Genomic DNA, 15,000 nt, shown 5'->3' with positions numbered 1-15,000 from the left:
TTAGTGAGCGCCCACATCTTAGACTAGGTTATTCTTGGCTGTTAATCGGCCGCAAATGTTCATCTTTTGATTTATTATACTATCTTGAGTAGTTTTAACGTAGTTTATTATGATTTGTTTATGTCAATTTACGTTGAACGTGGTTATTTTGTCGAGTTATCGACTTAGACACTACCCTGGGTGCCAGAGGTTCTATTTTTCTTTCGCGAGGAGCGAGCGGTTAAAACGGAGAGGCGAAAAATAAGAACCTCTGGTCACGACGGTTAAGAATCTCACTTCCATGACACGGTCGATGATTGGTTTTCATGGTCAGTGCCAGTCCTTTCCGAGTAAAAACAATCCATGATACTCAATTTCACTGGTTGAACGGCGATAGTGAACCCCGGAGGCCACAAAACCGGTTTTGAGCACAAGGAGTGCTTCGAAATCAAAGCTGACGGTAAAAGGCTGTGAATTCAAGCGAGCATTTAGAGGTTTGCACAGTACAATACACAGTAAATTCTGGATTTCGGAGATTTTAGAATTGTAACCTGTTCAGGAATTTCATCAAGCGTGAGCATGTGTTTGTGGTCCTGCCATTGAACTGGATGATATTTCAACTTGTGCCGAAAGTTTGTTCGTATTTGCATCATCGTGGATTCATTATCCAAAAGCTGCCATCGTAGTCGTTATTTTTCCTTTGAATGCCTTGATTGATTCGCATATCCTAAAGCTGAAAGAAAATCCGAAAACCATGAACACTAATAATATCGTGTTTCGAGTAAAAAGCTAGTCACGCGTGCGAAAACTAAACCGCAACAACCAACGGTAATTAGTTTGTGGTTTCATGTCGCTTTTAATTGGTTGCTGAGCCTCAATACGGTGAGAGCAAATAAGTGAACGGTTGGCCAGCCGTTCAAAATTCGTTGTAAGCGAGACTCAAAGGATTTTGAAAATTTGAATATTTTTCGCTGTTTCTAAGCAATGGATGTTCGCTAGACCTTGAAACTTGGTGAAGGAGAAGCAAATTTATCCGTGTGGCCATCGCCGGAGTTTTAGCGTGACTGATGCCGGAGAAGTGTGATTTTATCGGCGAGATGTGAGGTAAGCTGGAAATTACTTCTCAGCCTTTCCTTTATTTAGGTACGAGTGACAACCTGGGAATTTGAGAAGTCGCTTAAATCGCATTCAATCAGGCAAATAACCACACAAAAACCGAGAAAGTCACTACAACAATTAAGCACAGCTTTTTTATTGAGAACTTTTGCGGGTAAATATCTTTTTCAGTTTGTTATCCAGATTCCCATACAAATCCTTATAGTTTTTACTCTCCGAGTCTGGGCCGCCTGTGGTACCTAACTGTAATATTATTATACGAAGGGTCATTTCAAACAAGTTTCAAGTTGGTTGGCTCCATACGCTTTTGCTAACAAGCGTAAAATAATCCAGGGAAACTTTGGCTGACTGATGGTACATAAAATAACAACTTCATGATACCGAGCTGTGTTATCGACAAACTTTCTACGGCGCAGTGATATATATAGCTTTTGCCTCCTCTTGTCTATATCTTTATGACCTACCTTTAACGATGTCCTGTATGCTAAGCTCTTGCGACTGAAGAGAAGAACCCAGGACCAGCAATAAAATCAAAATGGATAGACTTCTCAGCATCTTGAACCGGAGTGAGCTTGAAATAATTCAAGGTTTGTTTCTTGCGTTTCCAGGTATGGGTCTACAACGCTTTCAAAGTTCTCTTGATATCTACTCGATGTAGGGCGATGGAGAGTATTGGAACAAATCTCATTCCACGATTTGTATTTAGCGCGGTTCATACCAGATCAACCAATTAAAGCGCAGTAATTAATAGGGCAGCCAATCACAACAAGTTTACAACAACGGTGTTGTACGTTTCTACCGGGTTGGATAATTTATGAACAGCAATACCACGCGCGCAAATTAACGGCTAAGTGCGCAATGCAATCACTGTTTATGTTGGCGAGATCTGAGAGTGCAATTAGGAAATTAGCATCGTTAATTTTCATATGAGGAAAACAGTGAGAAGAAAACAGTCACTGAAAAAGTCAGTGATGATTACAACCACGCTGCCGCGGTTATTTCGACACGGGCTGTTTTATGCAATATTGTAGATAGAGGCGGGTGATATTTGTAATGCGTTCTGATGCATAAACTATTCCAAGCTTTAAGCAATGACCCAACCGTTCACTTGAGCCTCAATACGGTGAGAGCAAATAAGTGAACAGTTGGCCAGCCGTGTCAAAATTCGTTGTTAGCAAGCTTGGAAGGATTTTGAAAATTTGAATATTTTTCGCTGTTTCTAAGCAATGGATGCTCGCTAGACCTTGAAACTTGGTGAAGGAGAAGCAAATTTATCCGTGTGGCCATCGCCGGAGTTTGAGCGTGACTGATGCCGGAGAAGTGTGATTTTATCGGTGAGATGTGAGCGAAGCTGGAAATTACTTCTCAGCCTTTCCTTTATTTAGGTACGAGTGACAACCTGGGAATTTGAGAAGTCGCTTAAATCGCATTCAATCAGGCAAATAACCACACAAAAACCGAGAAAGTCATTACAACAATTAAGTACAGATTTTTTATTGAGAACTTTTGCGGGTAAATATCTTTTTCAGTTTGTTATCCAGATTCCCATACAAATCCTTATAATTTTTACTCTCCGAGTCTGGGCCGCCTGTGGTACCTAACCGTAATATTATTATACGAAGGGTCATTTCAAACAAGTTTCAAGTTGGTTGGCTCCTTACGCTTTTGCTGACAAGCGTAAAATAATCCAGGGAAACTTTGGCTGACTGATGGTACATAAAATAACAACTTCATGATACCGAGCTGTGTTATCGACAAACTTTCTACGGCGCAGTGATATATATAGCTTTTGCCTCCTCTTGTCTATATCTTTATGACCTACCTTTAACGATGTCCTGTATGCTAAGTTCTTGCGACTGAAGAGAAGAATCCAGGGCCAGCAATAAAATCAAAATGGATAGACTTCTCAGCATCTTGAACCGGAGTGAGCTTGAAATAATTGAAGGTTTGTTTCTTGCGTTTCATTCCAGGTATGGCGGGTATACAACGCTTTCAAAGTTCTCTTGATATGGACTCGATGGAAGGCGATGGGAGAGTATTGGAACAAATCTTATTCCGCGATTTATATTTTTATGCCAGCGGAAAGCGCGGTTCATACCAGATCAACCAATTAAAGCCTATTAATTAATAGGGCAGCCAATCACAGCAAGTTTACAACAACGGTGTTGTAAGTTTTTTCCGGGTTTGATAATTTATGAACAGCAATACCACACCCGCAAATTAACGGCAAAGTGCGCAATGCAGTTACTGTTTATGTTGGCGAGATCTGAGAGTGTCATTAGTAAATTAGCATCCTTAATTTTCATATGAGGAAAACAGTGAGAAGAAACAGTCCCTGAAAAAGTCAGTGATGATTACAACCACGCTGCCGCGGTTATTTCGACACGGGCTGTTTTTAATATGCAATATTGTAGATAGAGGCGGTTGATATTCGTAATGCGTCCTGATGCATAAACTACTCCAAGCTTAAGCAATAATCCTGTCATCTTACTTAATTTGCAGGCTCTTTTGCTACAGTGAGCGCTCAAAATTGGCCTCTTTATAGGTCAAGTGAGGTAAATTCCATTTCATCTTAAAGTGGTTGCAAATTAAGTCGGAAGCGATTTTGACACCATTTTGGCTGTCACGCAATGAATACTTCGTTTGACAAATTAACTTGTAGTGTAATAAGAAACAAGGACGCCTACAAGGGAGTATCCCTGGAATGCACAAACAGTTAACACAAATTGTTCAGTTACAGTAAACGTCAACTACAGGTAAACTTCGGAAAATGGTGAGAGATTACCAGAAAGATAAATCTGTAATATAACTTGAAGTTGTTTGTTGTAAAAACTCATTATTAATGTTGCTAAATTTGCAAATGCAAACAACGAAGCCTTATTGGCAGATTATCAGGATATGGGTTTTTTTTATTTACATATTTTTTACGCTAATCTCAGGTAAAAAATGAACAAAGGAGTTTTATTCTCTACTTCAAAATGCTTTTCAAGGCTGATATTCGGTAAAACTTTACATTGAAAGAAGTCAACTTTGAAAAACAAAAATAAGCAAAGGAAACTTTCACCAAAAAGTTGAAAGGATGAAACAAAAGTTTGCGGTAATCCTGGATTGAGGTCATTGGCTTTCAAACAACCGGACCCTGTATTCGAAGTCCGGTTCCGTAATCCTGGTTTAGTTCTTTGCAAACTGTTTAAATCTGCCGTGGCGAAGACAAGAAGACAACATCTGTATTACATTTCTTTCAATGCTCAAACTCTAAAACTCCTTAATTGCGTGTTCTATAGTCCAGTCCAAAATTCTTATTTTACAATTTCATAATCTTAATTTCAGTATTAGAGTAACTTGGTACCAAACATTTCACAATAACTTGAAATCTCCTTAAGAAAAAAAAGCTTAAATCCAGTAGTCCAGTCCGGGTTTAAACCGCCAAAACTCTCTCTATCATCGATTCAAAACTCAACAAAAGCCACAAGTTGTAAATAGTTCTAAGAAACTACAAACGTTCGTCATGGTTCTACACTCGAGCTGAACAAAAAACCATCAAAAAAGAAACCAAAAAAACCCTTGACATCACTTCTCGAGAGAGCAGACAAACAGCCAAAACTGTTTTGCGCCTGCCCCTTACGGCACCGAAAGAAGTACGGTTTTAACCGTACGTAGTACAATGGTACTTGACCGTTGCCCTTGGCCGAGAAACTAATCTTAGCCGAAAGGCCGAGAAGCGATCAGGATACCGGATAATTAGATAAAAAAAATTGTGGGGATACGAGATTTTTGGCTGGGGGAGGGGTGGGGGTGAATGGGAATTGAGGAGATACGAGATATTTTTTAAGGTAGGAACGCATTGCGTACATGTGGTAGTGCAGTAACTTGACAGTGTTTTTTTCCATAACTGTTAACTGAGCTGCGTTTTGTTTTTCAGGAGATTCAAGTTGTCCTTGCGTAATATGTAGTTGTAATACACTTCTATTGTATATTGTTTTGGTATCGTAAATTATTACAGTGCCATGGTAGATATCTTTGCTAAATACCCCTGAAAAGACATGTGGTTCAGTAAAATAGTAAACCCAGAAAGATTGAAGAAAATAAAAGGAAATCGAGAAACATTTGGCTTCAAGGCTGACATGTTGATCATTTACAACTTCTTGTTAACCACAGGCTTAAGATATGACAGCTATGGAAAACCATTGTTCACAGAAGTGAAGACCTGTTAGGTGGGGTTAGTATCTAAATGGGTGACCTCAGAAATATACCACTTTGTAACAGAAGCATAGGACCGAAAATTCTATTTTAACGCTCAAAAATGCGAACTAAGCAAGGTACAGATTTGGTAACCTGCAAATATTGGCGCAAAAGGAAATAAATATTGATATGTAGTTTTTAAGGAGAGCAGAAGGAACTTTAAGGAAGTGTCGATCGAGAATAAAACAATTTGCAATCAGTAACAAAATTTGCGAGATGAAAACATCATAAATTTTGTGCCACGAATATAACAAGTTACCATCAGCGAAAAACATTTCGGGAGTCTTTTGTTACGCTCAAATTTTCTATCGTACTTTCGGCCGTACAAGTAAAATCACAAAATCGAAATTGACATCGATTTTTAGCGGTCACCTGTGATCAAGTTTAATACCTTGCGTGTTTAATACTGACAACTCATGAAACAAAGGATGCATCTGTGACAAAATGACGGCAAGACACCGGGTTTTTGTTAGTTTGCTATTTTTTTCTTTCAAGTTTTATAAAGTTCGTCCTGGTTCGACAAGATACATAAGCAATTTTAACACAAAGATCGCAATCGTTGATGCTAGTCTACGCTCTTTTTCCACACAGTACTTTACAAATATGGCCGCGCGAAGTCAGCCATCACAAAAATTTTTTTTTTTTTTCTCAAAAAGTATTTTCAGTTAGCGATCAATGCGTAATATGCATTATGGTACGGTGGCCCACAACTGTCACGGCAAAATAAAATTCAGAACAACAAATTGAAATTACTTCCGGCAAACTACGAGTAATAAGAATGTTTTTCTCATAAAGGAAGCTCTAATTATAAACCTTATTAGCATTTTTCACGTCAGCAAACACGTACCCGGTTCAGTTTGAAGAGGAGAGGGGGGGGGGGGGGGGGGGGAAGTTGATCGACCCCCCAAGGCTTTCGTTAAATTAGTCACAGTAAGTGACTGAAATGTAACCCGGCATGTACATGTAAAAATGTACTCGTGTCGTGTTAGTCATGATCCATTTTTACTTGTATATGGTTGCATTTAAGCTTTCTGGCTTGATTTTGCACTGATTTTTTGCCATTTCTCATAACCAACTAAGGTGAAATAGCGAAATCAAGATAGCGGATCTGATGACGTCATACGACGTCATTAACTTGACGTTTCGTATGTTTCGACATACATCTTCAGAAGTGACCGTTTGGAAAAGAAGTAAGAACTAATTTAAATTAAAGAGAAATAACTAATTAACAACAACAATGACAGAAGCTGAGAAACATTTGCATATTAAAAGCCAGGAAACTCAGTGGTAGGGATATGGAAATGGAATGGGGTTTATTTATCAATGAAACACATTAAGAGGGGTCAGGAGCTTGTTCAACATGTGTCCGTGCATTCCGGAACGAATTGTAATTTGGCAGTGTTGCTTTTTGAGGAGAGGGGAAAATTGGAGTACCCGGAGAAAAACCTCTCGGAGCAAGGAGAGAACCAACAACATACTCAACCCACATATGACGCCGGGACCGGGAATCAAACCTGGGCAACATTGGTATTACCATGTTTTAGGTTTATTGGTATTACCATGTTTTAAGTTTATTGAGGGACAGAATGTAATTTCCGCGAAGATAATGCATATGAAGACTGAGGACGGGAGAGAAAACGCATCTTTCATATAGGCAGGAAAACACTTTAACAAAAAAAAAAACAACAACAACAACATCACACTTTTATACAGTAATATGAGGAAATTTTGAATGAGCTTATTGCACAGAGATGTAGAGTTTTAATTAAGTGATAAGAGGACAGGTAATTTGCAAATATAAATTTTAGTATTCTCTTATTTATGCGATTAGCTATATCAATAATAATAATAATAATAATAATAATAATAATAATAATAATAATAATAATAATAATAATAATGAATACTCCTTACATGGCGGCCGTTTACACCATACATCTTTGATATTGAACATGCATTATGGTCAATTGACACCTGTCAAAACAAGATATCCGCTGACCAGTATCATTTGACCCTATCGGGAGCACAATTTTAGAGCTCATCGAGGTCAGTTGTTTTTTAAGTTGAAGGCTGACTAGGTACTAGTTTTCGATTGGATCGCAGGCTCAAACGGGGTTAACTTTTTGTAATTAGGAAACCTGAACATAATTTTCGCGCGCTTTCTATGGCTCAACGCGGCTACACGGCCATACTACGTGTTTAGGTGTAAAACGGTTGGGAAAATATTTTTTCTTGCATTTTTCGCCGGTTTCAAACTAGGTTTGACATATATAGCTGTGGTCAGGACCACACTGGTGGCTACGCAGTTATTCAAGTCAAGAATCAGAGGGATATAAACTTAAAACTGGGTGTTTCGTTTTAATTTGTTTAAAGAGCTGCTTTTATTGCAATTTTTGGCATATCTTGAGAAGATTTTTAATTTTGAATCAGATAAGGTTCAATGATGCGACCTATTTCAGAAGAGAAGAAACGAAAGAACTCGTTTTACATAGTTTAGTTTGGTTTTCTTTATTTGGTTCAGTTATCGTGAAGGTTAACGGGTAATACTAAACAAAAAACAAACAAAATTGTTTTACAACGAAAAAAGCAAGGTGAACACCATAACGCCAACCCAGTGGGGCCTAGACATCATGCATGCGCACAACCATTTCACCCGATTAATTGGCAGCCATGGATTACTGTTTCAGCCTTGCATGGCGTAGCCAAGATAGAAGGCAGGTGTTTTAGACACCTCTTTAACTGGCAGCTTCACACAACAAATGTGGTAAGCTGGGTTGGGAACAGCACTGCAGTTCTTCCACGGCAAGCGTGTGGGAAGGTGGATTCCTTGTTTAAGTAAGGCCAGTAAGAATAACTAACCCTGGAGCTCCGCTTTTAGGCTTGGCTAAGGTCATCCTTTTTTGGTTTTACTTAAGCGATTACGCTACATCTCTCTAATATTGAAAGCTGTTGAAGTTAAAGTATTGCGTACCCTGTCTTTCCCGTATTTTTAAAGTTCTGGTTATTTTTTTAGAGCTAGGCTAAAAGAGGAACTTTGTTACTAAACTTGCATACTGGTCAATTATTTTATAAGGATAAGTACGTTATAGCGAATTTTGCAAATGAAAAGGGTGTCATCTGACGAAGCCATTTCAGATGAAAATTGTCGTGAACGCCATTGAAGATAACAACAACAAGAGAAGAGTTGACGCGTTGTTGACTAGAAAGCTCCGGGCCTGACCTACAAAACAAAAAGAGTTAAGGTAAATTTAAGAATTGTTGGCTGTGGTCACGCAACGCTCCTCCTGAGGGAGGAGCGTTGCGTGACCACGCAAAGAACGGCAGCCAGACCACATGAGAAAATAATTTCACCAGTAGAACCATTGGAATGACATCATTTTCTGTTGGTACCAATGGTACGATTGGTACCAGTAGACCATCATAATTGGGAAAATAGTGAAAGTCCCCTTAATGAAATGCATATTCACCAACAGAACCATTGGAATGGCATTCTTTTCTATTGGTACCAATCCTACCATTGGTACCAATGGACTATCGGAATTGACGAATCGTATCCGTTTGTGTATATTGGACATGACTAAATTGTGACGCCGATGAACAATAAAGTAGCTGCTATTTCCAAAATGATGGAATTACCTGGTGATACATAACCTTGTCTTGGAGAGTAAATTTTTGACTCAGCAGAAACAATGGTCAACCCCGGGGTCAAACTCAAGAGTTCAGGCGATTGTGATCTTTGTTTTTGACGTTGCTCATTTATTGTCAAACTCTATAACACTTGACAGAAAAAGAAACTTACGAAAACCCGGTACCTTGCCATCATTTGACACAAAATTAATCACGGCGCCCACTGAATTCCGGCGATGTCACTTTCGATTTTGCGATTAATTTGTGCAACCAAAAGTACAATAACAAAATTGAACGTAGCAAAAATCTCCCCAAAATGTTTGTCGCTGATCGTAACTTTTTATATTCTATATTCACGGTTCAAAATTAATGTTGTTTTCATGTCGTAAATATGTTATTCTCGATCGACCGTCCTGGAGACGTCCTTCTGCTCTTTCTAAAAACTGTGTATCAATAGTTATTTACTTTTGCATCAATATTTGTTTTTGCATAAAGCAAGCTAACAAAATCTGTACCTTGCTGAGTTCGCATTTGTTAGCGTTAATAGTACTTTCGGTCCGATGCTTCTGTTTTAGAGGGGTCTATTGTTTTGGTCTTAAGCCGGCAGGGCTTAACTTCAGTGACCTTTAGTGTTACAAAGCTGTCAGATGCTCAGCGGGCATGCTTAAACTTGTGGTCAAAAGTTTATCAACATGTCAGCCCAGAAGCCAATGTTTCTCACTTCCCATTTATTTTCTTCAATCTTTCTGGGTTCAGTACTTTGCTAGTAACCACATGTCTTCTCAGACTATTTACCCAAGACTTCTACCATGGCACTACAATGATAGACAATACCAAAACAATATCGTACACTGTTAGAGCTACATATTATGCAAGGACAACTTGAATCTCCTGGAAGACAACACACAGCTCAGTTGACATTTTATATGGAATAAATTGCTGTTTTACTTCACTACCACATGTAAGCAATGCGTGTCTAAAATTTCCAAAGAGGACAGGAATTTCTTCTTTCCGACAAATGATTAATTAATAGGCTGGTAGCCAGGTTTTTAACCTCAGAAAAGGATCTGTTCGTTGTGCGAACGTGTGAGGACCTGTGAGCCAAAGGGCCTCTGCTGGTATGACTTCTGGGTGACCCCTTAAATGGTCTTAATGATCCCCCAACTTGAAAAAAAATTGTCTGGAACGGTGCACATACCACAGGCAGCCCTGTGTTCCCTCACGGAGGGTCTCGTTAAATTTAAAATAAGAACCCAATTCAAAGATTTTGGCATGAATTAAATGCTTAGGTTCATGTAATAAAAATATATAACTGCTTTAAAATCTGTCGTCTAATTGTTTTTGTCTGTGAGCTATGGTAATAACTGTTAATAGCTTGACTACAATGGATTTTTTGTAGTTTCCAGCACATTTCTGATTTGCTGGAATATTATTTTATAGGAGCAGGATAATTATGTATGTGTTGTGTATTTTCTGTTTCGAATCTACGTATAAACTATGTTGACACCATTTTTATTTTTGGACACAAAAACCCCATAACATAGCCTTTACATATGCTACGTAAAGGTTCCATTTGACTAGATAAAACATAGCATTTCCTTTCAAAATATATACATGAGGCATACGTATAACATAGCCTTTGAATAAGGCTTTATGTATGTCATAACATACCATTTACATAAGGTCGTTAAATAGGATTTACATAGATTACACAGTGTCTGGTTCTACAAGGGAAGGTACAAGACATGACTGCCTGATTACCACTAAAGGCCAATAACTTTATAGTTAAACAAAGTATTCAATGATCTTTGGTAGTTCTTTATACAGACAAGAAATGGTGCCTGTTTTTGTTGTGCATTTGACTGCTTAGAGTACGAAGCTTAGTAAAGTCACCCGTGATAAATTTAAAAAGTTATTAATGGCTGAATTGCCTTAAAGGAACCAAAAGTTAAAGCCATCAAGGAATAAAATTAACTGGTGGGAAAAGGCAGAGGAAAATCATGAAAAACTGGAATATCCTTGAAAAAAGCTGGAAATTAATACATGATCTTCACATGCTTTCATTTAATAGCATGCAGGAATGTCTAGAAAAATCTAGAAAGCAGCATTTGTAACAAGCTGGAAAAAGCTGGAAAAACCTGATTTGATCCCAGATTATGATTTCTGGAATAAAGCTGGCAATTTCTTCCCTAATTAGCATGTTTCATTAACATTCTAGAATTTTCTAGAATTTTCCAGAAAAGGAAACTTGTTAATTCTAGCACTTTCTAGAAATTTTTTTTGTCATATCCTAAGAAAAATTCTGGAAATAACCAGAATATTCCAGATTTGTTTTGCAAGGGTCTGTAATCAATCTAAAAAAGGTCAAGTTTTAAAATTTGGTCAAAATTCCAGTTTTGGTATATTGTACCGTTAACAGCGCTAAAGGGTGAATGAATTACTCTAGCTGTGCCACGTTGTTTTGATTTTCAAGTTACTCGTCCGTTATTTCAAAAAGAGCGATTCAAACAAGCGACATTTTGGAGTCATTTTCACTCGCTCGCAAGGCCCCATACCGAAAAAGTCGCCGTCCAGGTAAAATAATTATCGAAACAAAGTAAAACATATTTTTCTAAAAATGGTTTTGGTAGTCCTTTATTGTGACAAAGTTTGGCAATTTTCGATTTTTTTATCTTGCACGGTCTTAGGTGAAAATTGCTGAGAGGCGCTCTTAAATGTTCCTTACCAGGAGGTGAAACTCAAACTATAAACCAACGATATTATAGAAAACATACTGTAACTGACACAATGGTAAATTTTAAAAGTGTAATGCTAAACCGACATGATCAACTTGTTTGTTGAGTTTGGCCGGTTTCATCTGCTCAATATGGAAGCTCTCCCTGTTTTTGAGTTGATAGAAAGAGGTAGCATTTTCAATAAATTCTAAGCAAGAAACATCGCAATTATCCTGACAATGTTTAGACAAACTAAGATGCTTGAAAATATGATAATTTTTATCCCAGAAAAGGTGCTCATTTACATGTGTGTAGAAATGCCTGTTATGCACGTTATTTTCCTTGCCAAATTTTTTAACCTTCTCTTGCACAAAGTTCAATTTCCACTATGGAAGACCAAATATTTTCTTGGTCAATTTATGACAGCTGATGACATGCATCACAGGTCAACTTGCTGATTTTCAAAATGCAGGGGTTTGTCTGCAAGTCTTTCCTTCTTGTCTCGCCCCATTTTTCGTAACTCTAAAAATTTTAATTTCATGTGGTTATCCACTGCCAAATCTTTCGGTAAAACATTATCTAGTGGGAAATAACTTTCTAACACATATCATTTATACCTACGCAAACACCGTGGATCGAGATCAAGTGAATGTAAACAAAAAAATATCAAAAAAGCAAGAGCTTCAAATTACGTATTGCACAATAATCCCACAACAGTACATTGAACTTAGTAATTGTGAAATAATGGTAACAAACGGATTATTTGGAATCAAATGCAATTAAAAGGATACAAAGCAGTAGACAAAAATACAGCAATTACTCATTGGAAAACAGCAAAAATATTCAAGGCGCAAATCACACGCTGTGCCAGACTAAAGGTCAACATAGATAAATAAAGCTAGACAATAGCAAATGAAATTTTGCAATCACTGCTAAGAACTAAAATCAAGAACAGAAAGCTATATGTAGTAACTAAACTAAAGGCTAGGCATAAATAAAGAAAGAGGAAAATACTGATAAAATACCAAATGTTATTGATAACTACACACCTCAGAAAACTTGGAAAATGACTTGTCTTGAAGACTGACACTCTTCAGATAAATTAAGGACAGTGCCTACTATTGTTATTGCGCATACGTTCTGCGCATCTCCAGATACTCGGATTTCCTATCGGTGATGCTTACTAATGCAGGGATATTTTTGCGAGGTTTAAAACTATCCGGAGAAAGTAGATCTTAGTAATTAAGTACTCTTGGTATTCAAAAAGAAAATTGGGGGTAACCATGCATTATTTAGAGATAATTGAGCTTCAATTTGAGAAAGAACGCCATACATTGCTTTGTATTTTAAAGCTTTTTACAAATATTATTCATGAATTATCTTTGAAAAATGCGTGGTTACCCCCAATTTTCTTTTTGGATTTCAATAACACTTGGGAAGATCTACCTTTCTTGCATAATCGTAACTTGGGGCAAAAATACCTTTGATTTAGTAGGCACCATCCTTAACTGAACCGACTGAACTTACTGAGTAAATGGTAGCCAATTTACAATGGATTTTAGGAAAACAGAAAACTAACTGAAAACCAAATAAGGCTAGGGGGTAAATATACTACCCACTAATACAGGATTTACCTAAGAGAAGAAGGAGTTTACCACTCCTACACAACAGGAATTAGGTAAGAGAAATGTGTGGGGATAACACAACTACACAAGCAAAAATATGAGGAAATTGAGTAACTATGGGTAAACAAGCAAGTAATAGTAATTAGCTAGGATAATGAAAAGAAGTTGAAAATAATTGGAATAAAAATAAACACAAAATGAACACAAGTGACCTAGTCACAGTTCAATCAAACGACAGACAAATAACTTATTACAGGTACACCCAGCAAGCTAATATCACTTAATACCTTGCAATGTTCCTTTTTAAAACCTTTCGAGCAGGAGTAATGAATCTGGCTGAAAAAAATTTTAAGGGATAAATAATACTGGTGGATCATTTGGATGCATCATTCGCAATTAATCATGAGTGACCGTGAGCACTTCAGAAAATAAACTTATTAGGAATTCTGACAAAAAGTAACGCAAAATTAATCAGAACTGGTTTATTACACATAAATTATTACTTGTTCGTGTTATAAAGAAACGAGAAACAGTGAGCAACTTACCAAAATGGATGCTAATCGACGCGAGGTCCTTGACAACAAGAAATAACTCTGCAAAATATGATTTAATGTGGTTATCCATTCATTATTGAATCTTGTAGGAAAACTTTTAACTTTCATAACAAAATCACTTGCGTAGTATACAAAAAAAATACCCCATTTCTCTATTGACTTATTGACTTTTGTCCCAGAGCCACTCTATACTCTATCCTAATCTAACTGATTGGTCTCTAAACATGAAAGCTTGAGGCTGATTACGTGCAGGATTGTCATAGCCTGGCTAATATTAATAAGCCCCTTTGTTTGTGATGAAGATTCCGGTATATTCTAAATAATAAAGATAATTTGAACACCTGGAATATAGACCGTATTCCTAAATAGCGGTCAAGATATTATTCTTTTTTCTTTGTGCTAATCATCATAACTAGCCTCACCTTGGAACAAAAATTCTTTTGAATTTTGCTCGTGTTTACGAGGCTAGTTAGGATGATTAGCATAAAGACAAAAGAATAATTACTTCACCGCCATTTATGAATACGGTCTATACTAAACAAACAAAATAATAGTATAATAAATAAACAAACACGCAGCATTCTTATAATTGCTTAAACCAGTGAAATTATGAACTTCAACCTGAGACACACGATTGACATGTCTTCCATGAAATTTTCAGTCTGGCTGAAAAATCTGCGTAATCAGGCCGAAAAGAAACTTGTTGAAAAGTCGCCAAGCTGGCTGCATTAATTTTCGTGCAAATCATTTATGTCTTGTCACCTTGCTTTTAAGAAATTTATTGTTGGAAATTAAAAGTCATATCACCACCGACCAGTATAAACTGTAAACACGTCAGGTATTAAAATTTACAGTATGTGCATGTTGCCCTATTTCCCAGACACTTACACTTTACGATTCTGCGTGTATTTCGTTGTAAAAACGAAGCAAATTTGAACGATACGTTCCAAACACTTATCAATTAGTCAGCTTGCGTTTGTTCTTTAGGTAAGAAGATTCAAATTTTCGTTGAAGTATATTAAGTAAAATCTGTTTCTTATTACATGCGACTTATACCTTTTCATTTTCAAAAGCGGTCTGTTAGGTTAATTTTACTTTTTTTTTCGACACACATCAAGCTATAATGCTACACATAATTTCGCC

General features: G+C 37.1%; 1 protein-coding gene and 1 long non-coding RNA gene across 4 annotated transcripts in view; both read right to left on the bottom strand.

Moving 5' to 3' along the window:
• LOC138015615 (uncharacterized) overlaps window positions 1–1,748 on the bottom strand; it is a 22,137-nt gene extending 20,389 nt beyond the window's left edge. For 2 of the 3 annotated variants that reach the window (XM_068862699.1, XM_068862698.1), the window contains exon 1: window positions 1,560–1,748. In XM_068862699.1, the coding sequence (XP_068718800.1) occupies window positions 1,560–1,650 (91 nt within the window). In that variant the 5' untranslated portion in view covers window positions 1,651–1,748. The remainder of the gene's footprint in view (window positions 1–1,559) is intronic. The other variant, XM_068862700.1, reaches the window with a different exon arrangement.
• Window positions 1,749–7,245: 5,497 nt separating this feature from the next.
• The window catches only part of LOC138015738 (uncharacterized), an 8,011-nt gene continuing 256 nt past the window's right edge, over window positions 7,246–15,000 (bottom strand). The window contains exons 2-4 of the long non-coding RNA XR_011125627.1: window positions 13,849–13,896; window positions 13,591–13,639; window positions 7,246–8,557 (exon numbers count right to left, since the gene is read on the bottom strand). This is a non-coding gene — a long non-coding RNA (uncharacterized lncRNA). The remainder of the gene's footprint in view (window positions 8,558–13,590; window positions 13,640–13,848; window positions 13,897–15,000) is intronic.

The sequence above is a fragment of the Montipora capricornis genome, chromosome 9, assembly GCF_036669925.1.
Source record: "Montipora capricornis isolate CH-2021 chromosome 9, ASM3666992v2, whole genome shotgun sequence".
Lineage (NCBI taxonomy): Eukaryota > Metazoa > Cnidaria > Anthozoa > Scleractinia > Acroporidae > Montipora > Montipora capricornis.
The sequence above is the reverse complement of the archived record's forward strand: the minus strand, read 5'-3'. Positions and strand labels throughout refer to the sequence as shown.